This window comes from Desmodus rotundus, chromosome 8 (genome assembly GCF_022682495.2).
Source record: "Desmodus rotundus isolate HL8 chromosome 8, HLdesRot8A.1, whole genome shotgun sequence".
NCBI lineage: Eukaryota > Metazoa > Chordata > Mammalia > Chiroptera > Phyllostomidae > Desmodus > Desmodus rotundus.
Genome location: NC_071394.1, coordinates 97,648,196 through 97,675,860, shown reverse-complemented (window position 1 = coordinate 97,675,860; position 27,665 = coordinate 97,648,196). Strand labels below are relative to the sequence as shown.

Sequence of the window (27,665 nt, the reverse complement as noted above, 5' to 3'; positions counted from 1 at the left end):
CTGTTTCCTTGGTGTTGGTCCCCCTTGCTGTTCGATTCTCTGTCGGTTCTGGTTGTGCGAGGAGGCGCGGTGTGTCTACCTACGCCGCCATCTTGGTTCAAGATTTTATTTATTTATTTTTAGAGAGAGGGGAAGGGAGGGAGAAAAAGAGGGAGAGAAACATCAATGTGTGGTTTTCTCTCGTGTGCCCCCAACTGGGCATCTGGCCCGCAACCCCAGCATGTACCCTGACTGGGAATCGAACTGGTAACCCCTTGGTTCACAGGCCAGCACAGTCCACTGAGCCACACCAGGCAGGGTGAGCCTTGATGTAGATTTTACGTAGCAGCATAAACATCTTAGAAAAACGACTAAATTATTGCAACAGAGGCTCAGTGAAAGAATCTTAAGAAATAAACTTGAGGTTGCTATTGAATACATGTTTTTATGAAAATAGGTTAGAAGTAGGCCATGTTTTGAAGCAGTAAGATTCATAGTCGTCCAGAAGTCAAGTGTTTATTTCATGGTAAAATTGAGATTATTTAAGTAAAAGCTTTGAAAATGTCAGTGTAGTATGTAAATGTGCCACAGTATTATGATAGTGTTAGTGTTTAAAAATAAAGTGATAACGTCAAGGGAAGACATGTACGATAGAATTAGAGGAGAAAGATCTGTGAATTTAGAGAGTAGGTTTGGTTTCCTTCAAGGTTGTACATTATTATAATTGTGGTTTTATAGTGAATCAGACTTTTAAACACTCAGAGTACTTGTAACATTATAAAGTCAAATTTTATAACTCACCCTCAAAGAGTGGAAAATAATTGTTTCATTAAAATTTGTTTGATTATAATGGAAAACAGTTCTGTTTTTTAAAAAGGCTTCTGTTCTGGACTTGCCTTTACTAGCTGAATGATTTTAGGCAAATCATGTAACTACATGATCTTTATTGTTCCTGCCAACTATGTTCTTTGAGTCTGTGATGTGGGGTATGAAAAATTGGTACAGACGAAACTGCAAACCTGGGTAAGTGTACTGAAAGCTTTCACGGCAGTATCTCAGTTTACATGTTCTTCTGTTGTATCTTCTATGAATCACATGGGACCAGAAATGATTTCCCCAGTGTTCGTTCACACATTTGTTAAAATGTTTACTGAATGTTTGATCTAACATTGTTTTAGGTCAGGGATTTGCGAATCTTTTCTGTAAATAGTAATAGTAAATATTTTTGACCATATGATCTCTTGGCTACTCAGTTCTTCCTCAAAAGCATGAATGCAGCTGCCCACAATGCATAAATGAAAGGGCGTGCCTGGGTTTAGCTGCGGTGGACAGTATCTGAGCTGTAGTCCATACTTTGCCCACCTCAGTTTTGAATAGCAGCTGCGTATAAATTATGTTACAGCCTTATTCTCAAAGACCTTACAGTCTTGCTGGGGTGGCAGGATTTGCCTAAGTGCCAATTAAAGAAGCGGCGTAGTATAATGAAGCCCAGAAGCCAGAAGTCTGCAGTTTTAGATTCTAAGAATGTCTTATATCTGTTATTAAATATCAGAGTGACCTTAAACAAATTAAATTCTCTAGATTTCATTTCCTTCAGGATGAAGTCATTGTCCTAAGCAATATTTAATGTTACTTCTGATTTGAAAATGCCACAAATTAAACTTGCTATACTTCCCAGTCTTTTTCATGGCACGCATAGAAAATTAAAATATCTGTACAGCATAGCAGGGTAAAGTGATGATTATGTTCACAGTCAGGTGGTTGATCCCATCACCCTGGCTCTGCTCAGCTACCTGGAGGGCTGAGATGATCAATATCTACAGCACACTTACAGTCCATTCTTAGCAGTTAAAAGCTTTGCTAGAGAACAAAGTGTAGTCAGATGTTAGTGAAATAAAGGGCAGTAGCAGTTCAGAAAAGGGAGAGCCAAGTAGGTCACGTTATTGACAGGGGCTTTATAGAGAATATGCTCCTTGGAAGGATGGCTGAGGAGTATGATGAGGCAGGCACGGACAGTGTAGATCTTCATCATCAGAAGACAGTACAATACATGCGCATTTCAAGTTTCAGAATAGCTGATGTTTGCATTAAAAAGATAAAAGAAACAAATACAAAAGAAAACCCCAGTTGCGAGCCCCTGGAGTGCTAGGGCCAAGCGCTAGTTACCTTTATTCATATCTCACGGAGAACCATCTAACCTAACCGGTATGAGGACTAGTAAGAACTTAGAGGAAGTAATGAAAGATGAGATTGGAATAGTATATGATTATGTATAGCTGTTTGTTAAAATTTCAGTTAGTTTGCAGTGTCTTTGATTTAGCATTAGGAATACGAAACTAAGTAATTTTTATGATGTGATTGGATGTAGGGAGCCCTCATTACAGATGTTTAAAAGGGGGTTGCATGTTGAAAGTACATTTGATTTTTTTTTTAATAGTTATGTTCAAAATGGAATGAAATAGGAAAAAAACAGTTAAGGTACTAGAGAGCTGAGCTAAGAAGTTACTGTCATGTAGTAGAAGCATCCACCAACTTATAAAACAACATTCAATTGTTTATTTCTATGGGAAAAGACATTTTGAATTTCACTGTTAGAAATGGTTTGTAGATTTCCAGGCTAGGCCCAAAATTCCATTCCTCCAAAATATACATTATTTCACAAGCACAGTGCTAATTACCCAGTGATATAATACCAATCAAAGCTATTTAGTAGTTTTACTTTATAAAGTAGTAACAATGAATGAGTTGGTTTTTTTTTTTGCTATGAATTCTGAAGGAAAAAAATAATCTTAATTAGATGGAAATGAGAAGGCATATGCAAATTTGGAAGCTTAAGGGAAAGTGAGGTTAGTGATCCTGCTTTTCTGTTAAGGTTACTATCACCTCAGAGCCCACTGCATCATTTTTTTGTTTGTTTATAAATTTTGAAAAAGGAGGATGCCTTTATTAGGCTGCAGTTAGGGAAGTTTTGTGGATTACTTGCAGTTTGGACTGAGGGAATTTTTTTGTAATGCTTGGCTAAATCTGAAAATTAAGAGAAAAGAGGCAGGTAAGGGGTAGAAGGGAGGTAGGATTATTCTTTCTGGTAATTCTTACCTTTTGGTGGCTGAGAGTCCAAATGTTAGGATGATTTCACACTGAATAGGCTGAACCACAATTGACAGAATCATGGTTTCCAGGTCTACATGTGGATTTTCCATGCAGCAGAATTGGATTAGCTGTGGGCAGGATACAGGGCAAAGGCACCACTTGTCAACTTGGTCCTGTGCAGCACAGCACCAGCTGCTTCCTTTATCTGCAGGCTGGCTCTTCAGAAGCAGAAGGTGCAGGAAGAACTTCAGACTACTATTTCCAGTGGCCTATATCTCCACAAAGTGGAATTGGGCTGGGCCTGCTTGGAAGGACTTCCCACGTAAGGCCAACACTGGAAAAGGCACACAGAGCTTAGTGCCTGCTGCTGTCTGGAGTTCATCTTTGAAGTACCTCTCAAAAACCCATTCTTTTTTCTCCCCCTCCCCTGCCTCCTCCTCCTTCTAAGATTTTATTTATTTATTTTTAGAGGGAGGGAGAGAAACATTGATATGAGAGGGAAACATCAATCATTTGCCTCTGGTACGCACCCTGAGTAGGGACCGAACCCACAACTCAGGCATGCGCCCTGACTGGGAATTGAACCAGTGACATTTCACTTTGCAGGGTGTTGCCCAGCCATCTGAGCCACACCGGCCATTCTTTCTATTCTTAATCAGTAACAAATAATTTGTAGTCTTAGAATTTGTGGATTACCTAGAGTTTATAAGTGAGGGACTCTGCCCTCCATGGTAAATCACAGCAAGATGGTATCCTGCTTTGTTCAAATGAAAGGGAAAATTCTAAGATTGAATTAGTTGAACTGTGAACAAAACCAGAAAGCCCAGGAGTGCTGTTCTCCCAAGGGGGAAGAAATAAAGTGGGAGGAAGGATAGTTTCTGTCGCTGACCACCAGGTGGTGCCGAAGGCCAGGATCAGTAGGCGGATTGGAGGCTATCACTGCCCTAATACAGGATGTTGATAAATGGGAGATTATAATTTGAGAAGTAACTGGTACAGGAAATCACTAGAATATGGACTGGATTGAGTACAGTGACTGTGATATAGTAGAACCACAATTTTCAACCTTTTTCATCTTATGACACACACAAACGATTTACTAAAATTCTGCGGCACACCAAAAAATTTTATTTTTTTTGACAATCTGACCAAAAAAAGGTATGGTTTTGATTCATTACCAACGGATAGCTATTGTGGTGTTCGTTCTTGTCTTTTTGTTTATTTTTTATTTTTTTTTGACAGCCTGAGGAAAAAGAAGTCAGTGTCTTTGACTAAATAGTCGGGTATTGCATATTTTTAAAATTCTTGTGGCACAACAGGTGAAAATTGCTGTAGTAGTAGATGCTTTTCATAAACACTGAACTGAATTGGTAAACTATGGAAGTGGAATAAACAACAGAAGCATAGGTAGGATTTAACTACATTGTTAGAATAAAAAAAAAAAGTAAACAAAAGTTAAAATCCAAAGATTTTCTTGGGAGAGCTAGTAAGAAAATGTTCATTGTTTCACAGAACAGTTGAAAAGTTGTATTTTTTTAATGAAAACCAGAAGATCTATTTTCTGTATATTCAGAATAAGTTAGGTAGCTGACAACATCAAGGGAATATTTTATGTCCTGTCAAGGGAATAATATGAGACTAGAAAAGTGGGAATAAGTCAGAGATGAAGGTATATTTTGGCTTTTTAGTTGTTCTCTATTAAGGTACTTTATAGAGCAAAACTTGGTTGCCAAAGCATCTAACTTTTAGGTTTTTATTGTCCCCAGCTCAGAGGTCCAGAATGTGTTTTTCCTTTAGTATACAGGGTGGGGCAAAAGTATGCTTACAGTTGTGAGTATGCAGGACACAGTTTATTCTTGTATTATTATTTATTAATTTCGTATGATTTTTCCATGCGAACACCTGTACCTACTTTTGCCCCACCCTATAGTATATTTATGTTATGGCCCAAAAGATAGTATGATTATCCTTATTGATCTTGCATTGACAGTTAATAGGATTGTCTTAAGAATAAAATTGAAGGTATAAATAGGGTGTTCTTGACCTTGGTAAATCTGTCCTGTAAAGTTGGTAATCATAGGGATGCTTCTTAAAGTTTTCGGTTGTTTTTGTTTTGTTTTGTTTTTTAAACAACCGAGTTATACATTCTTTCTGTTCCAGGCAGTGGTTTTTGAAAGCTGAACATAATACAAAGTCAAGTTTACTCTTTAAATTTAACTTCCTTTTCCTTTATATTGTAAAATGGATACAGACGGTAGAATAATTAGACCTCTAAAGGAATGTGACCTAAGTTCCCCCTTTTCCCCTTTTATCACAAGAGGTTTGTGTACTTTATCAGTAGCCTTGACTCTTAGGAGTGAGGGAAGAGAATTTTGGCATCCAAAGTCTACTACTCTTTTGTTTAACCAGAACACTGTTACAGGTCTTCTTGCTTTGTGACTGTCGGCTTCCAGAGACTCATAGGTAGATAGAAAGATACAGACAGACAGGAGGACATACCAGGGTTATGTATTATTTCAAGATAATCACTAGAACAGATTGGTTTTTCTTCAGAGATCATTTTTCTCAAGAAAGATGACTTTGGCAAGTTAGCACAATGTAGACTTAGTAAGTATCTATTAAAAATTGACTTATTTTGATGTTACATCATGACCTATGACCTTATCTGTCAGTGGGAGCAGACTAGATTTCACTTTCAAACTTTTATACTTCAGAATCTGTATATGTATGTGCATTAATTTATTTTTCATTTTATATATTGGTCAGTTTTTTGAAATGTCTTTTTCTTTAATAGAATCCTTTTACATATAAAATGATGCTAGATGTTTAAAATTAATCTTATGACAAATCTCTTTGCAGAAAGAATTAACAAGGATTTGTTGATTTACAAAAATACTCAATATTTCCACCCAAAGGTTAAGTCTAATATTATTAAGAACTGACAAATGAATTTTATTTTATCATAGTAGCATCTTGCTCGGATAAGGAACCCTGACATATTGCAAAATTGTAATAATGAGGAAGCTAAGAATTAAGAAACCTTGAGTTACAAAATGAGTCCCTTGCAACACAAATGATTTTCAGCCAGTAGAACACTGGCTGTTGCCAAATGACTAGCAAAAACTCAGAGAGGTAATTCTAATCAAACTCCTCATCTTACAGATTCAAAGATGTTAAAACCTGCCTGAGGTTATACAGCTGATTTTGAGTGATACCACAGATCCCTGGATTGCCTCTGACACGTTCCGCATTCTTGCCTCTTTACCCCGTTGACCATTTCAGAGACTGGAAGAACACCATTTTTGTCAGATGGGGACAAGAAAGGGGAAAGGAACGTTTTTCCTTTTTGCAGATGTTGGTAACTAGATCAGCTTGTTTGAATGAAAGCAGTGACAAAGGCTGATTTTATCACTACTTCTGGTTTATTTTCTCTTTGCGGGGGCAGTTCTTATGTTATTTCTTTTAAGTAACTTGTCATCTTTTTCCAATGAGTAGCAGTGGAAATAAAATACTGTAATGATTCCCTCATGTTATTTTAATACTGTTCATCATTAAAATATAAGCAATGACATTCTGGATCCTTGATATCTAAACAAAATAAGAAAAAAGAATAATTATTTACAGTATCTAAGATAAGGTCTCTTCTGTTTAATGAGGTAGCCAGTTAAATAAACAGCCTTCATGGAATTAAATCTGCATTGTGAGGTTGAGGGTGGGGTGGAAAACAGAGCTCAGATTAAAGTCTCAACACTGACCACAACATAATGTTGTGTAACTGTAGTTAAGAAAGGGGAATAAAGGTGAGAACCATCCCTATATCATCTTTCTTATTGCCTAAAATACCAAGATGCCTTTAGAATGTTGAATTTTACTGACTAATTTGATAAGAGAATCTTTTCTGTGTAGTTGGTAGTAATCTTGCAAGAATGTTTTGTGGAAGTGAATTTGTTATAATATCATTACATGGTATTGAATATATAATGTATGCAAGACATCCATGCATGTGTATGTAAGTTGCATGTCAGTTTTTGAGGTAGATCTGATCTCCATTTTTACAAATGAGGTAATTAGGGCTTAGGGAAATTTTTTAATTTACCTAGGACCAGAGAGCTAGTATGTGGCTGAGTCTAAATTCTTTACTCATTCTAGTACAGCACAGACAGATGCCTCAATATTGTAAGTGTTATCATGTATTTAGTGGGGAAAGTGTAATATAGGCTGAGAGTGTAGAAGATCTCAGAAGGACCTAGACTGCCAAAAAGTTGGTAACCTGTCAACTGGTTGGAAGATACATCTAATAGACTAATTTTCCTAAAACACCTAAGAAAAAAATTAAACAGTTTGCCTTAACAATTAAAACAAGATTGAAACCCCAAAACTCACTCTTGTAGTAGAAACAAGTAGAAATTTAGATAGAAGAAAGAAGTAAAAGTTTCCCCTTGCTTTCCGTACCTATTTTCAAAAGGCTGCGATGAAATTGCTATAAGTCCAGAAGACACCACAGTCTTCCTATCCTCCAAATAGTGCTTTAAAGTAGGAAAAGAGAGGTAAATTGCTGATTTATCCTTGTTTTCAGGTAATTTGACGAGCAGGTCATCTGGCAGTTAGTAGCAATTATTATTCTGTGTTTTGGTTATTTTTTCCCTGCTAGAGCATTGTCCTAAGAAAGTTAGGCTTTTTTTCTGAGCCTTTCATCTTTGGTTGGGAGGGACTTCTATAATCATTTTATTCAGCTCTGTAACCCCAAGTGGTTATCTGGCCTTTCAGAATCTCTCAAAGAAGGCCATTCTATTTGTGGTTGCCTCTGTTAGACAAATCCAACATATGAGGGGGACCAAAAAACCCCCCCAGAAAAACGGAATTATCTTCTGGAGGGCAGGCCCCTTGTAGTACAGGCTTCCCCCATTAGGTGAGTGTTCTAGGAACCCATCTGTATCAGCGTACCAGCTGACATTGTATTGTAAGAGGCTGCATTCGGCTTCAGTGAATTATTTTTGAAGACTTTCAATACATTTCATGATGGAAAAGCTACTGGAAGCCACTTGGGTGGGCCCGCAGGTTGAATGGGGCAAGGTCTCAGAGAATCACCCAGGTGGGGTGAACAGAGTTAGCTAGGTTAATGGAGATTCAGATATGGCACCTGTCTGCACCTACACCTCTGGAGGGTTGACTCAGCAAAGGAATAATGAATGGCTCCTTCCAGCACATCTGTCTGGGAGAAAGCTGCCCCTCCTGCCCTTGCCCCCAAACCAGACAATTCAGTTCCACCCCTTTTGTCCCTGGCAAACTTTGGAACTGCCCCTCCAGCACTGGAGCTCAGAGTGAGTAAGTTCCGTAGTGTGGAACTTACTGAGTAAGTAAGTTCATGCGTGAGTAAGTTCATGCGTGGTCCCCTTAAGAGGAATGCCTGAGACTCTGGTAATCCTCTGTCTCACTCAACCACAGTCCCCAGTGGTTTTCATAGCCAAAAGTTATGGGGACTTTTCTTCTGCCATTGGAACCCTGGGCTGGGGGCCTGGTGTGGGGCTGGGACCCCTTGCTTCTTGGGGGGACCTCTGCAGTCAAGATTATCCTTCCCAATTTTTTACCACCACATGTAGGTGTAGGACCGGCCTGTTTCAAATACCTGCCCCAACTGCAAGTCTTGAGGTGACTGCTTCTGTCCAAATGCACATTTAAGTAATCGCCTTATCATAGTGTAAGAGTAGAATATCTTAAATATTGTTTTTTGGCTTAAACTCACCAGAGGCTTTCCAATGTTAAATTTGTTTTTGATGATTATAGATTGTTCAGGGCCCAACTGTACATTTCCTCTATGCAAAAGAATGACAGTGTCCACATTTTCTACTCCTTGGAACTATCATCTGCTACAAAGATGCGAAACACGTGAAGAAAACAGTTACCCAGTTTTGTTATTTGTAAGTGTGATTGTTTATGACTTGAAACATTTCTTTGATAGGTTTCCTTCTATTTTCCATACTCCTTGGGTGTCATACATTGTCTTTACATAATTTGTGATGAGTTATACCAAACAAAGACTCAATCAGTAAATACTTGTGAGATTAACATATCCTTCCTAGGAATGTTTGCCCAGAAGACCTTAGTGTATTAGGTGATTTTGCTTAAATTTCTCTGCATAACGATGTAATTCAAGCAGTTTTTTATTGTCAGATGTTTAGCGTTGTGAGAATGGGAATAAAGGTTTTATGATTCAATTGTAGCTCAGAAGAATTTAGGCCTCGGTATAAGTTACCTGCGTTGGGTCTGCATACTAGTTTGTGATGTGTATCCCTTGTTTTTTGCTCATAGTTCTGTATCATTATCCTTTGTGTATGGTACAGTAATCAAGACTGGCTTGACTTTTACTTCTTGTTTTCATCATTGTGAAGGTATGTAGCTCTAGTGTTTTGCTATGTTTACTAATGAGTGATTGAATCATTGGCCTATGGTGATCTGAATGCAATCTCTAGTCCCTCTAGTCCCTCTGTCCTTTCCCCAGGGGTAAGATAGAAATGAAAGTTTCAATCCTCTAATCACCTGGTTGGTTCCCTTGGCAACCAGTCCCCATTCTTAGGTTACCTAGGGGCTCTCCAGAAGTCACCTCATTATTAAAAATTCAGGTGTGGTTGAAAAGGGGTTTGTTCTGAATAAGACAACAACCATTTCACCTTTATACTCTGAAGCTATTTCAAATACTATAACAAAATATGCTTCTGTTGTTCTTACCCCTTAGGAAATTTCATGAGCCTTAGGAATCTTAGGAACTATGATAAAGGATTTGGGACAGAAGACCAAAATACACACGTATTATAAATCACAGTATCACATGGTTAGTGTGAAAAATATCAAAAGCCATTCTTTTTTGTGTAGTTTGAATATTTTAAATATATATTTTTCCATATATACTATCTTTATCGTTCTTCTTGAAGGTTTTTACCCTTATGATTTTTTTCTTCCTGTTTGTATCTTATCATTCACTCTCCATGGCTTCACAATTCTGTATTGTCCTAGTACCACTTTTGAAATCACAGCTGGAAGCTCTGAAAAGCATTCTGACAAAGGAAGACTGAATTGTGACTTTAGGCGAACAGTAAGCTACAAGAACAAAGAAGTTAAGAAATTAATATTATTTCAGATACGTGTCTGCGTGCTTAGTTCTTTAGAGAATTGTTGAAACTAAGAATTCAGAAGTCATCTCTTTCTTTTCAACACAATTAGAAGTATAAAACATTCTACTTGCTTGTGAATCTTCTATTTTAAAATTTTTGTGAACTTTTCATAAACTCATGCTACTTACCGTCTTTTGGGTTCTCAGAGCTCTGACAAACAAGTATTTTCATCATATCTTACCCAAGGAAAATTTATTTTAATTTTTATGTTTGTCACATAGTATAAAGCATTTTTAAAAAACTATTACAATAGTTTTTTAATATTAAAGGTTCTAATAACCTGAAGTCTTTATCCTACTTCCTTCTTCCCTCAAGCAATTTAAACTTTTAACTTTTTATTCTGGAACCCATCTAGATATTTTCTAAATAATGTGTGTATGCTATATTTTTCTGTTTTAGATATCTGTTGATTTCTTACAATGAAGGTAATTGTTTTTTTAAAAGACTTTATTTATTTTTAGAGAGAGGGGAAGGGAGGGAGAAAGGTGGAAACATCAATGTGTGGGTGCCTCTCACAAGCCCCCTGCTGGGGGACCTGGCCCACAACCCAGGCGTGTGCCTGGGAGTCAAACTGGCAACCCTTTGTTTCGCAAACCAGCACTCAATCCACTGACACACCAGCTGGGGCTGAAGGTGATTATTTAGATCTCTTATTACCTCTACTGCCCACATCTCACTAAAATTTTAGTTAACCTTCAATATACTGTTTATGTTATGCCAGTGCAAAATCTTTACAACTTGCACCCCATAGTATATCATGATTACATTTTCCATTTTATACATTTCTTTTGTCTCTGGAGTTAATTGCTCAACTTTTATTGTTCTGTATAGCTATAATTGGGTCATCTGCAAATTCTGAAAGAACTATAAATCTTTTTCAGAAGATTATATAAAGACTTCCAGAAACATTGTGTAGTCTTCTCAATTTCATCTTTTTCTTAGTGATCCATCTCATGGAGCCTCACTTCTCCTTTGGTCTAAATTGATTGCTCTGCATGGCTGTTGCACCCCACTTGTCCTGGGAGTCCTTCGTCTGTTCATAAATACCAGATCTCTGTTTCCTTGATTTCATGTCATCTTCTTTATTAGTTCTTTCCTTTCTTTTCATGAAGCACATTTTCCAGGAGCTGATGAAGAAGGATGCATGGGAGATAATGCCCATTTCAACATGTTTTTATTCTACTCTAATATTTCATTATTTTAATACTGCATTGGCTGGGTGTGGAATTTTAGGTCGGAAATGTCTTTCCATAGAATTTTGTAAAGCATTGTGTCTTTAATTTCTGGCTGCTAATATTGCTATTGAAAAATCTGGTGCCATACTGATTGCTGGTCTTCTGGTAGCACCTGTTTTTCTCTCTAAAATTTTAAAGTCTTCTCATTAGCTGTGTTGTCCCGAGGTTTTACAATTATGTGCCTTGGTATGAGTCTTGTTGGCATTTGTTGGGCTGAGTACTTGAAGACTGGATCTGGAAATACTAGTTTTAGAAAACTATTATAATAATAATTTTTAATTCCATCAGAAACCAAAAATTTGTTTTCTCCACACCTGCCACTAACCTGTCAAGCTCTTATCTGACTGGGGAAAGGCTGATTTTGTTTTAAATTTTTTATTATGTAATATTTATATAAAAATAAATTTTACGTATGTACGCTATGTCACAACAATAAACTTAAGAATGGGAACATTACTATACAGAGATGGGGAAAAGTAGGCTGACAGCTGTGAGTATGTGAAACGTAGTTTATTCTTGTATTTATTAATTGTGTTTTCCATACGAACAACTTTAAGCCTATTTTTGCCTACCCCTGTATGTGATTCTTCCAATGTACAGAACTTTACATTTCGTTCACTTTTAAAAAATGGTTAGTTTTACTTGTTTAGGAGCTTTAGAAAATGCTTTTATATATAGCTTATATAGTCTTCTATGACTTTATTTTTATGCAAAAATGTTTCTGAGATTAATCCATTTTATTCTGTGTAATTGTAATTCATTTATATTATTTAATTTTCTCCCCCACTTATTTCTTTTTTTTAATTACAGTCAGCACACAATTCCCCCACGTATATTCCTGTTCTCTTGTTTTTAGTCAGAGGTTGTATCTCCTAACATAACCTTTAGTTTTCTTTTTTTTTTTCCTGTCTCTTTTATTCTCAATTCTGGGAAGTTTTCTTAAAACTTATTTTCATCATTCTAGTAAATATTTCCATCATATTTTTCATTTCTAAGTGTTTTTTCCTCTTCTGTGAATTTTATTACATCCTTTTCTTATTTAATGCATTTTGTTTTCTTTTGCTTCTGAGGATATATGTGTTTTTCTGCTTTCGATGTTGTCTCTGTCTCTTTGGAGTTTCTTTTTTCCTGGTTGTCTCTTTTAATCTCTCTCTCTCGTTATAGAGGCTTTTCTCCAGTGTCTATCTATCCATGGCTTTCTTTTCACATTTGTGAGAAGCTTTAAAATGCTGCAGGAAGCTCTCCTTGGTAAGGGGTAGCTTGATGGTTTTTACTGTAGAGTAATCGGGCAGAGACCCTCTAGACTGCAGGCCCCCTCCAGTTGTCAGTATCTGTAGGTCTTTTCTTCAGTCACTTTTTCCAGAGGAATTATTCAAGCTCTTGCCTTGGGGGTTAGTGGATGGTGGTGGTGGTAATAAAGCTGGTTGTCTGTGTTCTAGAGGACAAATTCTCATTTATTAGTTTAATCCTCTATCCTCAGAATGGGCCTTACCCCACCCCTTAATTATGGCTGGAGTCTCTCAGTCTAGAATCCTTCTGGTTCCTTGTTTCGGTCTCACGAGAAAGTGAACTTCTGGACTGACCTCCTTACTGTGTATTAGGAGAATAATGCTGATCTAACTACTCATTAAGAACTTGTAGCCATTCCTTCTGTTTTCAGGCTGTATGTCTCTGTTTTTTAGAGTAGCCCCTGATACTTCCAAGTCCTGACCTTTGTACAGTTCTGGCATAAATTGGCTGGTTTCTTACAATTTCCCCACACCATCCGCTACCCCGTGAAGTGCTTATCTGACTGAAGAAAACCTGAAAGCTTCAGTCATTTATTACTGGACCATTTGTTTTTCACTTTCCAACATTCTCTGTGCCTTTGTGGATATATATATAGATATATATAGATATGTATATCTCTTTCATTACACAGTTTTAGTAGAAAGCCAAGATAGTATGTTCAATCCTTCATGTTTAATCCGTTAATTCTCCTCGAAGGAAGCTTTTATTAGAATAGAAAATTCGCAGACTTTTGATACAGACTTTTTTGTCCCTAAAATCTTCTTTGTCCCTAAAGTAGGAATAACAAATTTTTATTTGTATTTCTTTTTTCCCCCCAGCACATACAGAGCTTATTGAAATACAGGGAGCCACTGTTGTGAAAGAGAAAAGACAAAGGACTAGAATCCATTTGTTCTTATAGCCACTGAAAGAATAGCATTTCTATAGCAAAATTACTCTTTACTCAAACTCTCTTTACTGATAGCTAAACGTGACTTCATTCTCTTTTCATTGGCCTAGACTGTCATGGACAGAATAATCTTTTTAAAATTTGATTTTAGATATTAAAGCTTAGTCTTCCAAATTTTGATTTGGGTAAAGGAAACCTGGATTAAGTTTAACTGAACCCTAATTTTTTATTAGTCTTACACCTAAACACAACATTGAACCATATGAAATTGCCAATATTTGAACAGTTTTTTGACTACAAAAATGGTAATTTTATGTGATTTAATATGATTTAAGGGACCTCAACAATGTAGTTAACAGACCCTTCTGTCCAATCCGTTCTGTAGTATTCTTGGAAACATTGAGGGTTCAATTCTTGGTCAGGGCACATACCTAGGTTGCTGGTTTGATCCCCGGTTGGGGTGTGTACAGGAGGCAACCCATTGATGTTTCTTTCTCACATCAATGTTTCTCTCTCTCTCTCTCTCTCTCTCTCTCTCTCTCTCTCTCTCTCTCTCTCTCTCACTCTCACCAATAAAAAACATTTCCTTGGATGAGCATTTTAAAAAAAAGTGTGAGGAGAGACTTGAAGTTCCTATTCAGTATAACCACTAGATCCTAGAGCTACATCAGGGTTCCTGTGATATTCTAGAAGCTACATATTGTTAAGCTGGAGGCTGTAAATTCCATGGAGTGCCAATTAGATGCGGGATGCCTGTGAATTTGTACACTGATGCATACTTTGAGCACCTGTTTGGCTGCCAGGGTATGTGTATCTGTGGAGGATTCAGGAAATATCAAGTTAGTTGAAATAGTATTACTTAACTTTATTTACTCTGTATACAATTTTCATGTGTATTTCCCTAGGTTAGTTCATTGTTGAGCTTTAAAATGATAATGTGACTATCCCTGAGGTTTAACACATTGTGGAAATAAAATGTACAATAGCATAAAGGGTGAAGGGAGAGTTAATAGAGTTAAATTGTTGTTAAGGTCTTGGTTTGTTCGGACTGTTGTTAAAGAAGACTCTAGTAAGTTAACAGTGTATATTATAATTTGCACAGTAACCTAAGGAATAACAGAAAAATGTACAATAGACTAATACAAGAGATAAACTGGAATATTAAAAATACTCGTCTCATAGAAAAGAAACAAGAAAAGAAGAATAAAGAAGACATGGGACAAAAGAAACACATCTCCCAACATGCAAGGTATTGTAGAAGTTAAAAAAATAGGAAAAGATAATACCATGCAAACACTAAACCAAAGAAAGATGATAAAGCTATGTTAACACCGTATTTGTTGGGTGTTAGGGCTAGCTACTAAAGATAAAGAAGGGCATTTCATAATGCTGAAGTGGTTCTCTCAGTAGGAAGACATGACAATCCCAAACAACCTTCTCTTGTTACTTGGTTTGCTCACCATTCGTATGTGTGGTCTTTGGGTCTTCTGTGTAGTGTTATCATTTGATGTAACTTTTCACTGCCTCTGTAGAGAGGTTTTTGTAGTCTGCGAGGGAAAGGTTGTCTTTTTGCCTCTCTGACTGTGGTAATGTTCGTGTTCAACATACGCTGCGCATTGTGAAGAACTGCGTGAGATACTGCTTTAGAGAATGAAACTCGGACTTACAATGATTTCATTTAGCGTTGTAGTTATTTTTAATGTAATTATTGTCCTTTTATAAATGCCAAGTATGAGAAATAGAATTGAGATGAGGGCTAAAGAATTCGATTATATTTTAAAGGATTATTTTTTAATATTGTGTGCTTATGAGTAAGGTATTATAAAGCACAATTCAGAAAGGAGCAGCTCTTTGTTCATTTATAAGCATTCTTGGCAATAAGCCATTTTTTGGTACTAGGTCTTTAAAGCTCTGCAGTGATGTGTCATTGTCAAAACTCTTCATTTCTATCCGGAGAGAATGCTCTATTATTTAGAGACTATTTCATTTTTCTGGAGAAAGACAGCTGTTGGTGGATCTCCATGTGTAAATGCAAGAAAAGGAAGGAGTGGTTTAAGGAAACAGTGCCGAATCAAGGGACATACTTGGAAATAGAAATGTGATTAGTTTAACTTTCTGAAAAATCATAGTAAATACACATAACATAAAATTCACCACTTAATTATATTTAAGTACAAATTTATTAAAGTATATTCATAATGTTGTGCAACACACTCTCCAGACTTTTTCATTTGCAAATCTGAAACTCTCTAACCATTATAAATCTCTCCCTTTCCCCTTCTGCCCAGCCACTGTTAACCCACCATTTCTACTTTCGTTTCCATGAATTTGACTACCCCACCTAGCTACCTCCTATAAGTGGAATCATACAGCATTTGTCTTTTTATGACTGGCTTATTTCACTTAGCAAAATGTGCTCAAGGTTTATCCATTTTGTAGCAAGAAAGTCTTTAAGACTAAATTTTATTCCTTGTATGTATATAACACATTTTGTTTATCCATTCATCTGTTGATGGGTACTTGGTTTGCTTTTACCTCTTGGCTATTGTGAGTAGTGTTGCTATGAACATGGGTGTGCAGACATCTCTTTGAGACACTGCTTTTAATTCTTTTGGACCTATACACAGAAGTGGGATTGCTGGGTCATATGGTACTTCTATGTTTAAGTTTTTGAAGAACTGCCATACTGTTTTTCCACAGCAGTTGCACTATTTACAATTCAATCAACAGTATGCAAGGGCTTTAATTTCCCCACATCCTTGCTAACACTTATTGTCTGTATTTTTTAAATAGTAGCAATTCTAATGGGTTGAGGTGATATTTCATTGTTTTTTTTTTCATATTGACATCGGATTTTTAAAAATAATTTTTATTTTTTAAGTTATAATTGACATACAACCTTATATTAGCTTCAGGTGTACAACCCAGTGATTAGACTTTTATACAACTTACAAAGTGATCACCCCAATAAATCTAGTACCCACCCATCTCACACTATACATACCTATTACAGTATTATTAACTGTGTTCCCTATGCTGTACTTTACATTCCCATGGCTCTTCTGTAACTACCAATTTGTACTTCTTAATCTCTTCATCTTTTTCACTCATTCTCCCAATCCTCCTCCCCTCTAACAACTGTTAAAATGTTCCCTGTATCTATGAGTCTGTTTCTGTTCTACTTGTTCATTTATTTTGTGTTTTAGATTCCACATATAAGTGAAATCATGACATTTGTCTTTCTCTGTTTGACTTATTTCACCCAACACAGTACCTCTGGGTCCATCTATGTTGTTGAAGATGGCAAGATTTTGTTCATTTTTTTAATGGCAGAGTCATATTCCTTTGTATATATTCACCACTTCTTTATCCATCATCTGTTTACAGACACTTAAGTTGCTTCCATATCTTGGTTATTGTAAATAATGCTGCAAAGAACATATGGGTGCATATCTTTTAAATTTTGTGTTTTTTATAAATATTTTTTTATAAAGAATTTATTTATTTATTTTTTAGAGAGAGGGGAAGGGAGGGAGAAAGCGAGGAAAACATCAGTGCCTGGTTGCCTCTCATATGCCCCCTACTGAGGACCTGGCCCACAACCCAGGCATGTTCCCTGACTGGGAATCGAACCAGCAACCCTTTGCTTTGCAGGCCGGCACTCAATCCACTGAGCGACACCAGCCAGACTACATTTAGTGTTTTGAGTTCCTTTGTCTCTTGTTATAGTCTTTGTTTTAAAGTCGATTTTGTCTGGTATAAGTATTACTACCCCAGCTTTTTCTTGTTGTTGTTTCTATTTGCAAGATATATCTTTTCCCATCCCTTTATTTTCAGTCCCTGTGTGTCTTTTGGTCTGAAGTGAGTGTCATCTTATCCATTCAGCCACCCTGTGAAGGGTGTCCTTTGTATGAAGCATTTGATAGATAGGTATTTATGCCATTTTGTTTATTCATAGTTTTGATTTTTTTTTCTTCTTAAGACCCTTTAACATTTCTTTTAATACTAGTTGATGGTGATGAACTCATTTAGCTTCTTCTGGTCTGGAAAGTTCTTTTTCTGTCTGGTTTTAAGTGATAGCTTTATAGGGTAGAGCTATCTTGGTTGTAGGTCCTTGCTTTTCATCACTTTGAATATTTTGTGCCAATCCCTTCTGGCCTGCAAAGCTTTTGTTGACAGACCAGCTGACAGTCTTATGGGAGCTCCCTTGTAGGTAACTGATTTTCTCCTGCTCCTTTTAAGATTCTCTCTTTATGTTTAATCTTTGGCATTTTGATTATGATATGTCTGGGTGTGGCCCTCTTTGGGTTCATCTTTTGGGGATTTTGCACTCCTAAACTTGTATGTCTGTTTCCTTCAGGTTAGGGACGTTTCCTATCATTATTTTTTCAAGTAGGTTTTCAATTCCTCACTTTCTTTTCCTTTTGGTACCCCCATGATGTGAATATTGGTGTGCTTGTGGTTTTCCCAGAGTCTGCTTAAACTATCCACATTTTTTTAGATTCTTTTTTTTTTTTTTGCTGTACTGATTGGGTGTTTCCTGCTTCCTTATCTTCTAAATCAATGATTGATCCTCTGCTTCATCTTCTCTCCTGTTGATTCTCTGTGATATAGTCTCCATTTTAGTTATTGTATTTTTCATTACTGACTGGTGTTCTCTTCTGTCTCTATTTTTTCCTATCTCCATTTTTATGTTTCCTATCTCTTTGTTGAAGTTCTTAACTAAGTTCATCTACTCTTCCCCTAAGTTCAATGAACATCCTTAGAACCAGTGTTTTGAACCCTGCATCTGGTAGATTGCTCTTTGTTTAGTTCATATTCTGGAGTTTTGTTCTGTTCTTTCATTTGAGACATGTTTCATTTTCTCTTCATTTTGGCTTTCTCCCTGGGTTTGCTTATATGTATTAGGTAGAGCTGCTTTGCCGCCTTGTCTTGGTAGAATGGCCTAATATAGTAGGTGTCCTGTAGGGTCCAGTGGTGCAGCCTCCTTGGTCAGCTGAGCTGGGCGCTACAGGTGTGCTTCCCCCACCACAGTGTTGGCTGGGTGCACTTTCCTGTTTTAGTTAAGTCTTGATTGCTGTTGGCTCGTCGGTTGAAGGGATTTAACCCTAGGCTGATTGATTGTAAGTTCTGGCCACAACCTTAGTGGAGGATCTGCTGTGCTGGGTCTGAGCCCACAGAGGGGGACTCGATTTAGTGGGACTCTAGTGCCTAATTAGCTTGGTCTTTGAGTGTGCTGCTCAGGGAGGTGGTTGGATGGTGCTTTGTCATGGTGAAGCTCTCCATCAGGCACACTGGCTCTGGGGCCTCCCTGGAGGTGTCAAGGTCAGCTACTGCCTGTGCCGTGCCCATGGCTACCCAGCATGAACTACAAAGTGATCTGTAGATGGCTGTTACTTGTGGTGGACTTGAAGGTGCCCAGGAGAGGCCAAGCTGGGAACCAGGTTTTGCTGCCACTAGTGCAGGGCCTGGGGCCATTTAGCAAGCTGTACCAGGCATGCGGAGGCCAGATGCTTCGTGTTTGGGGATTGTGAACCTTTGAGAGATTTTAGGAAACTCCATAGCATGAGCCAAGATAGGCTCTATGTAAAAGACCCTGGAAGCAGCTTGGATGAGCCCCCAGGATGGGTTGGGCAAGATCTCAGGGAATCACCAGGGTGGGGTGAACAGTGTTAGCCAGGTTAATGGAGACTCAGATATGATGTCCACCTGCTCCTTCTGTGGGGGGAGGGCTCAGCAAAAGAACAATGGCTTCTGCCAGCACTTATGTGTGGGAGAAAGCTGCTCCTCCAGCCCTGACTTGACAATTCACTAGCTCCCTGTATGTCCTGTGCCTTTCAAAATGCTTCCCCAGCGCTGGAGCTCAGAGCAGGTAAATCCAAGTAAATTTGTGCAGACTCTTTAAGAGAAACACCTGGGACTCTAGAAGCCATCTGTCTTACTCAGCTGCAATTCCCCACTGATTTTCACAGCCAGAAGTTAGGGGGACTTCTTTTCCTAGCACTGGAACCCTGGGGTGGAGGGCCTGGAGTGGGACAAGGACCCCTGGCCTCTCAGGGTAGACCTCCACAGCTGAGATATCCCTCCCAGTTTTTAACCATATGTGGGTTTGACCAGCCCCTTTCAAGTGTCTGCCCCTTTTACCAGTATCAATATCGCTTCTGTATATTCTTTGTTATAGGACTTCTGCTCAGCTGGATTTCAGGTAGTTCTGAATGATGGCTGTTCTGTAGTTGAGTTGTAATTTTCATGTGGTGTGGGAGTATGCAGGTACCAAATTTACCTACTCCACCATTTTGACTGACCTCATTGTGGTTTTTATGCATTTATCTGATGATTAGTGATGTTGAGCATCTTTTCATATGCTTGTTGGCCATTTGTATACCATATTTGGAGAAATGCCTGTTTTAGTTTTTTGCCCATTTTAAAAATCAGGTTGATGACTTTGTTATTAAATTGTAGTTCTTTATATACAATATTTTGGACGTTAACCACTTATCAGATATATAATTTGCAAATATTTTCTTTCATTCTGTAGGTTGCCTTTTTCCTCTGTTGGTCATGTGATTTACTGCACTGTTTTGATTATTGTAGCTATGTGATACATTTTGAAATCAGGAAGTGTTAATCCTCCAACTTCGCTCTGTTTCAAAATTGTTTTTGTTTGTAGTCCTTTGAGATTCCATATGAACTTTAAAATGAATTTTTTATTAGGGCAAAAAATGCTTTTGGGATGTTGTAGGGAGTTTGTTGACTCTGTAGATTGCTTTGAGTAGTATGGATATCTTCACAATAGTAAGTCTTCCAATCCACAAATACAGGATATTTTTTGTTGTAAAAAATTTTTATTTATTGATTTTTAGAGAGAAAGGATAGTAGAGAGAGGAACAGGGGGAGAATATCATCAATTTTATTCCACTTATTTATGCATTTATTGGTTGCTTCTTATATGTGCCCTGACCAGGGCAGAATCAAACCCACAACCTTGGTGCATCAGGATGATACAGTAATCCAGGCATCCCCAACCCCCAGCCTGAGGCCTGTTAGGAACCAGGTCGCACAGTAGGAGGTGAGCAGTGGGTGAGCATGGGAAGCTTCACTTGCATTACCACCTGAGCTCTGCCCCCTGTCTCCCCTCAACCCTGTACCCCACCTGCCCCTGCCCACCCCTGACCCATGGGAAAATTGTCTCCATGAAACTGGTCCCTGGTGCCAAAACATTTGGAGACCACTGCCAACTGAGCTGCCCGGCCAGGGCCAGGATATTTTCCTTTTACTCACGTGTGCCTTAATTTCTTTCAGCAATGTTTGTAGTTTTCAGTGTACAAGTATTTTTCTTGGTTAGGTTTATTCCTAAATATTGTATTGTTTTTGATGCTATTTTAATTGGAATTGTTTTCTTAAGTTCATTTTTGGATTGTTTATTGTTCTTAATCCATTGAAGTCATCTGGTTGAGGAGTTAAATCCATTTATATTTTTTAAAATGGATCTTTCTTAGAGCAATTTCAGGTTTACAGCAAATTTGAGAGGAAGGCATAGACTTCCCATATACCACCTGCCCCAACACATGCATAGCCTCCCCCAGTGTTACCATCCCCCACCAGAGGGGCGCATTTGTTACAACTGATGAATCTGTACTGACATACCATAATCACCCAAAGCCTATTTTTTACATTAGCATTGTACATTCTCTGCGTTTGGACAAATGTATAATGACACGTATCCATTCTGAGAGTATCATTCAGAGTATTTTCTCTGCTCTAAAAATCCTTGATGCTTGGTCTGTTCATCTTATCCCCAATCCCAACCCGTGGCAACCACTGATCTTTTTACTGTTTTCATAGTTTTGCCTTTTCCAGAATGTCATATAGTTGGAATTGTACAGTATTCAGCCTCTTAGGATTGGATTCTTTTACTTAGTATCAATAATGTGCATTTAAGTTTCCTCCATGTGTCTTCATGGCTTGATAGCTCATTTCTTTTTAATGCTGAGAGATAGTTTATTGTTCCGATATACCACACTTTATTTATCCATTCACTTACCAAAGGATATTTTGGTTGCTTCCAAGTTTTGACAATATATATCTGGGTTCAGGTTTTTATACGAATCCATTTTGTTAATTATTTCTGTATATTTTGTAGCTTTTTTGTTCCTCCTTTTCTCACTGCTTTCCTTTGTGTTCTGCTGATTTTTAGGTAGTTTTATGCTTTGATATACTTTTTACTTCCTTTACTGTATATTCTGTAGATACTTACTTCGTGGTTACTTTTCCTTCCACACTGGCCTCCCCACCCTGATTCAGTATGAATGGGTGCAACAAATGCCACAAATTTTCCTACTCCTCTCACTGGCTACTACCTTGGATATAGAGTATCCCAGGTGGTGTAGCTTCTTAACTGTTCTCTAGAGTTTTCACAGTGGTATTTAGTCTGTATATTTTTGTTAGCTCAGTGTTTCTGTGGAGGAAGAAGGCCTGTATCTGCCTACTGTGCCATTTTGCTGCTACCACTCTCTCTAGTATCACTTTTTGAAGTATAAATGTTGCCAGATAATCTTTCTCTTCGTATGATATATAGGTAAAAGGGAATCGTAGATGTAATATTTTAGACTTGAGTAAGATATTTGGTTTTGTCTTTTTCTCTGTCTACAGAGAAAATGAAAACTAAAGCTGCTATATAGCCTAGAGTTAGAGTTTATGTAATCTTATGTTAGAATTAAGAAATAAGGTAATAGGACAGTTACATATCCTGTCAGACAAGAGTTTCCTTTTAAGGTTTTCAGGACATTCCACAAATATTTATTAAATGTCTGCAATGTGTGAGGTTCTATGCAAATGGTATACAGAAGACATAAGATGTCATCTTTCAAGGTGCTCATTTTTAATTGGATGAAAGCCAACCTTAATGCATAAAAAAACTACAACACACACACACACACAGGAAAAAAATCAGTCCAGGATCTAAGAAGCAAATACAGAAGTGCAAGGACTATTGCTGTGAGTTAAGTAGAAACCGAAATGACAGGGAACTGAAGTGGACAGTGCTGATTTCTAAAGTAATTCGAGTTTGCGCTAGAGCTTGAGTGAGTGGTAGGCTCATATCTCACTATTTATCCTGGAGAGAGAAATATCACACATCCTAAAGTAGAACATATACAGTTATTACTCTTTACACTAGCAGAAATGTAGAAATAATCTAAATGGCTAACAAGAAAATGGCTAAATCTGTTCTGTCTACACTGTGGGAGACTGTGCAGCAGTTAAATAGTAGAGTTCCATACGTGCTGACAAAATGTTCTGAGTGAATTGTTGAATTTTATTTTATTTTTTAAATTATATTTTATTGATTGTGCTATTACAGTTATCCCAGTTTCCTCCTTTATCCCCCTCCATCCAGCACACCCACTCCCTCTGGCAGTCCCCCAACATTGGTCACGTCCGTGGGTCATGCATATGAGTGCTTCGGCTGGCTACTCCATTTCCTGTACCGTACTGTACATCCCCATGGCTGTTCCGTGACTACTGCATTTTGCCATGTATAATGTGCACCCGTGCTTTTGGCCCAGACTTTCAGGGAAAAAATCTTTCTTTTTAATTCACTTACTTACCTGTTTATTTATATTTAGAAACAAAACCAATTATCATATTCCAGGATATTATATTTTATATGGATATAGTTATTGCTTTCTAGAGTTACACTTCTAACACATAAGCATAAATAAAAGTATTAAAAACATTTATACAGATATGGAATTAGTACTACCAATGTATAATGCGCATACTTATTTCTCAAAAATTGAGTCAAAACAGTGCACGTTATACATGGCAAAATACGGTATCTGTTTGTACTTCTTAATCCCCTCACCTCTTCACCCATTCCCCCACACCCCACTCCCATCTGGCAGCCATCAAAACCCTCTCCGTGTCCATGATTCTGTCTCTGTTCTTGTTTGCTTAGTTTGTTTTTTAGATTCGAATATTGATAGATATGTATTTTTGCCATTTTATTGTTCATAGTTTTGATCTTCTTGTTTTTCTTAAGTTCCTTTAACATTTCATATAATAATGGTTTGGTGATGATGAACTTTAGTCTTTTCTGGTCTGGGAAGCTCTTCATCTGCCCTTCAATTCTAAATGACAGCTGTGCTGGGTAGAGCAATCTTGGCTATAGGTCCCTGCTTTTCATGACAATGAATATTTCTTGCCAACCCCTTCTAGCCTGCAGTAGTCTGGGCCTCGGGCCACTTAGCAAGAGATTACAGGGGCTGGGGTTCAAGGAGTCTGGCTGTTGCTTGAGAGGATTTAGGAATTTGGTGACGCATGAGCCAAAACCTGCCATTCATATGGGAAAGTCTCTGTTAACAGTTTACAGTTTAAAGGCTCAGGTTTTTAAAGTGAAATAATTATTCAATTTACAGAAATATTTCCTACATGAGTATTTTAAGTAGCGTTCTTTTTTTTAGTACATTTTAAGTTATTAAAAAATAGGAGGTCGCATGATGTAATAGAAAAAGCAATGCAGTGAAATCTTTTTGGGGTATTTGGGGTTCTTTTCCCTCTGTAAAAATGTAATTCATAGTATGTGATATTCAGTAATACAAAACTTTAACTTCCGTTTATCTTTAAAATGTGTTTATAGAGAATTTTAAGAATGAAGCTAGAACAAAGGGAGTTGTGAGTATAGAAACCAGCAAAATTGGGATGATTATTTAAATTTCGTAAGTATTCATCCAAGGTACTTATACTCTATTTTTTTAGTGATAAACCAGGAAACAGTATAGTCCTAGTTCTGTGAAACAATTATATATATATACATATATATATATATATATATTATATATATTATATATATATAATGACTATGTTCTGGGGTTATATATAATGACTAAAACAAAGAGAATAAAGTAATATTTTTTCTTTTTTTCTACACAATGAAGAAAAACTAAAACACAGTTAAAAGCCCACTTCATAAATATCATTCATGGCTTTGGGAGTAGATTATCTTATATACAAGTAAAGAAAATGTTTTGGGGTTGTGGCCAACATGTCAAAGACAGGCTTTTGTTTTGCGTGTTCATTTGTTTCCCAGTTTTACTAAGAACCGTTACCTATGGTAGAAAGCAGAAAACAACTTAGCGATGGATGTTTCCGTCTTCTTTAGTCATGCCCAGGTCAAGGTTCTTAATATGGTGTGTATGGATGAGCTCTGGGGGAATCCATGGATCATTTGGAATCGCATCACAAAGACTGTATGTCTAATCATGAGTTTCATGTGTCGCTTCAGTGACTGAGTCCATAGCCGTTAACAGATTCATAATTGTGTCATGCACTATTTTAGATCATTCCAAAAAAGGACTAAAGAATCCCATGGACAGCTCTTGTTTGCCTCCACACGCAGTATAAGAGTATGATGTTGGTTTTCAGTCCCAGCCTACTGAAAATGACATTATTTACTTGGGTCCTGGAGTAATAGAGAATGATTTCAGAGTTGTTGATTTTTCTCTCGTTTATACATTGCTATCTTTCCTGCTATTGTTTTTGAAATTTCTGGCCTTGATCTACTGTTTCATCCAGAAAGCTACCACACTCCCTCAAAATAGGGAAGAAAGGATCTTTTCAGTTTATCATATGATTTTTAACAAGTTTTGTATCTTATAAACAATTAGTTTTATCTTTGTTTTAATATGCAAGAAATAAGTATTTCTTCTACAATGAAGGCATCATCCTTTTAATCTATAAATCTTTTTATGTGTATATGGAATTGAGGATTTATATCCTACTTAGTTTATGATTAATATCTAATGTGTATTGAGCCTGTAGACTTTTGACATTTTTTTCTTAATTCCTTTTACCTTCCTCTTTCCTTTTGGGAGGTGGGTGCAGTTAGAAAGAACCTTAAAACAATGATACAGGATTAAATGTCTCATGTTTATGTTTAAAAACAGTATGTCTTTTTGTAAGGAATTTCATTATTTCCACAACAGCATCTCATTAATTCTACCTGCATTCCCAAGTTTCCTGAGTACTTGGTTTCATTCTTTGTGGGAGAGAAATGGAAGTGTACTGGTACTCTTACCTTTAAAAAAAAAAAAAAACAACCAAAAAAACCCCACAGAAGTCAGGTTCTCTGCCAATCTACTTTTCACTTAGGATAAATTTTAATCAGTTTAAATACTAGGTTACATCTCATACTCTGAACCTAGAAGTTAAGGAGTCTTCACTTTCAGTTATATTTTTTTATCTAAGAGTGTTTTTAGCTTTGGAATTTCATTAAAATGTTTAGTTGTGTTTACTCTGACTTTTATTTATATACACATTTTGGTTAAAGTAATTATTTTGGAGCCTTGGCATCCTATTTGTTTGAATTTGGTATATCTTTTGTATCTTCCTAAAGCAGTGTGAAATACATGTGTCATATTTTAGGTGAAGTTTTTAGAAGTGTACATCATGTTTGGTGGTGATTGGAAACCAGTAGTATGTGATGGGAGCATAGTTGAGAATAACTGTTGCATAAAGGTCTATTTTTTTTCCAAATTCTTTTTTCACTTTTCTTGCTTGAAAAAAAAAATGTATCACTGTGTAGTTTACTCATAATAACATTGAGGTTTTAGAGAGAAGATTCTTGCTTTACATATCTGAAAGTCAGAATATTAATACATATTTCACAGGGTTGTTTGGGAAATCAGTGGGATAACAGATGTGAAATGCCTAACCCAGCGATTGGACATAGTAGGTTCGTTCTACCAAAGTCTATATGCGGCATAAGATGTAACCATGCTCACAGGGAATTGAGAGTCACTGGAGCAGGGAAAAATAAATAAATGCCACCAAATTCCACCGTGGTCAGTTATTCGTTCAGAAGTAATGAACAATTCAGAGAGAAGCATGAAGAGTGCAAAGTTGCATTAAAATGAAGCTTTATCCTTTCATTGGTTGTCTGGAAGTAGAATCAAATAGGAAGAGGCTGGCAAATGGCAGCAAAATATTTTTTATCTTTAGAACTACCCTCACAATTGTCATTTTTCATACCTCTTTACCTGCATTTACTCTGAGCTGTTCCTTTTGTGAAGATTTTTTAAAAATTACATTGTTCTAATGAGAGATGGCAGCTTTAATATATTGAACTTCCTAATGAAGTTGAAGTCACCCTTGAAGTATGCCTGTCTGCAACTGACATTCCTTCCTCGGGCAGGACCTCTCCCTATGAATAAGAGGAAAGGCTTGGCCAATTACCATAGACAAAGCCGGACAGCTGCCGAGCCCAGCTGGGAGGAGTTTTGGGAGGAGTTTCCTTCTCTGAGCCAAGCTGGTACAGTCCTGGGGCAAGGGGGATGGGCTGTTGCCAAGTCTTTCTGTTCACACTGTCTCACCCAGTGGATTACCTGAGTTGGAGGTGGGAGAAGGGGTATTGCTCTTTGCATGGGATCCTCCTCCACTGAGAGGACTTCAGGGTGGGAGGAATTGTTGCAGTTGCCAGTTTTGTACCAGAGGCTGAAGCTCTCGGAGCCCTTGCACCACTCCTCCTCCCACTCGGACCAGAACATCAGGTCCGTCGTCCCAGGAGTGGCAGGTGGCACCACAGCGGCATCCTGAGATAATGGTTTGGTGGGAAGGGAAGGGGTGGTCCCTCTGTGTGGACCCCTTACGGCTGACTCACAGGAAGTGCTAGCAGAGCTTGGCAATGGGCGAAGCCGCTCCAGGATTCCACCCCTCCCTGCGTTGGCCGGCCCGCCCTCTCTGACAGAGGCTTTGCAGTATCTCCCCATAGAACAATGAAGTGGTTACAAGTCTGCTAAGACTCCCAAGGAAATTCTTTGGACTACTATGACAGTCTTCAAAATGTTTTGCCACCGACTTTCCCAAGAAGCTGTTTTTTAAAACACTCGTCCCTTTGTGGATCGCTTTGTCTGAAGATTGCTCAGGGTGACCATGGTCCAGCGCTTTAGCCTCAGGAGGCAGCTATCCAAGGTGGGTAGCTCGGGAAGCTTTGTGTGTTTGTTTAAGGGGAAACTC

At 37.6% G+C, this 27,665-nt stretch overlaps 1 protein-coding gene across 11 annotated transcripts in view; it reads left to right on the top strand.

The window, feature by feature from the left end:
• The window catches only part of TMCC1 (transmembrane and coiled-coil domain family 1), a 221,486-nt gene that overhangs the window by 77,352 nt on the left and 116,469 nt on the right, over nucleotides 1-27,665 (top strand). Inside the window, exon 1 of one of the 11 annotated variants that reach the window (XM_045192103.3) lies at nucleotides 26,297-27,620. The exons of the other annotated variants lie outside the window; for them this stretch is intronic. Within the exon in view, the coding sequence (XP_045048038.1) occupies nucleotides 27,582-27,620 (39 nt within the window). The 5' untranslated portion in view covers nucleotides 26,297-27,581. Of the gene's footprint in view, nucleotides 1-26,296; nucleotides 27,621-27,665 lie in introns of those variants that run through there. 11 annotated transcript variants of the gene reach the window in all.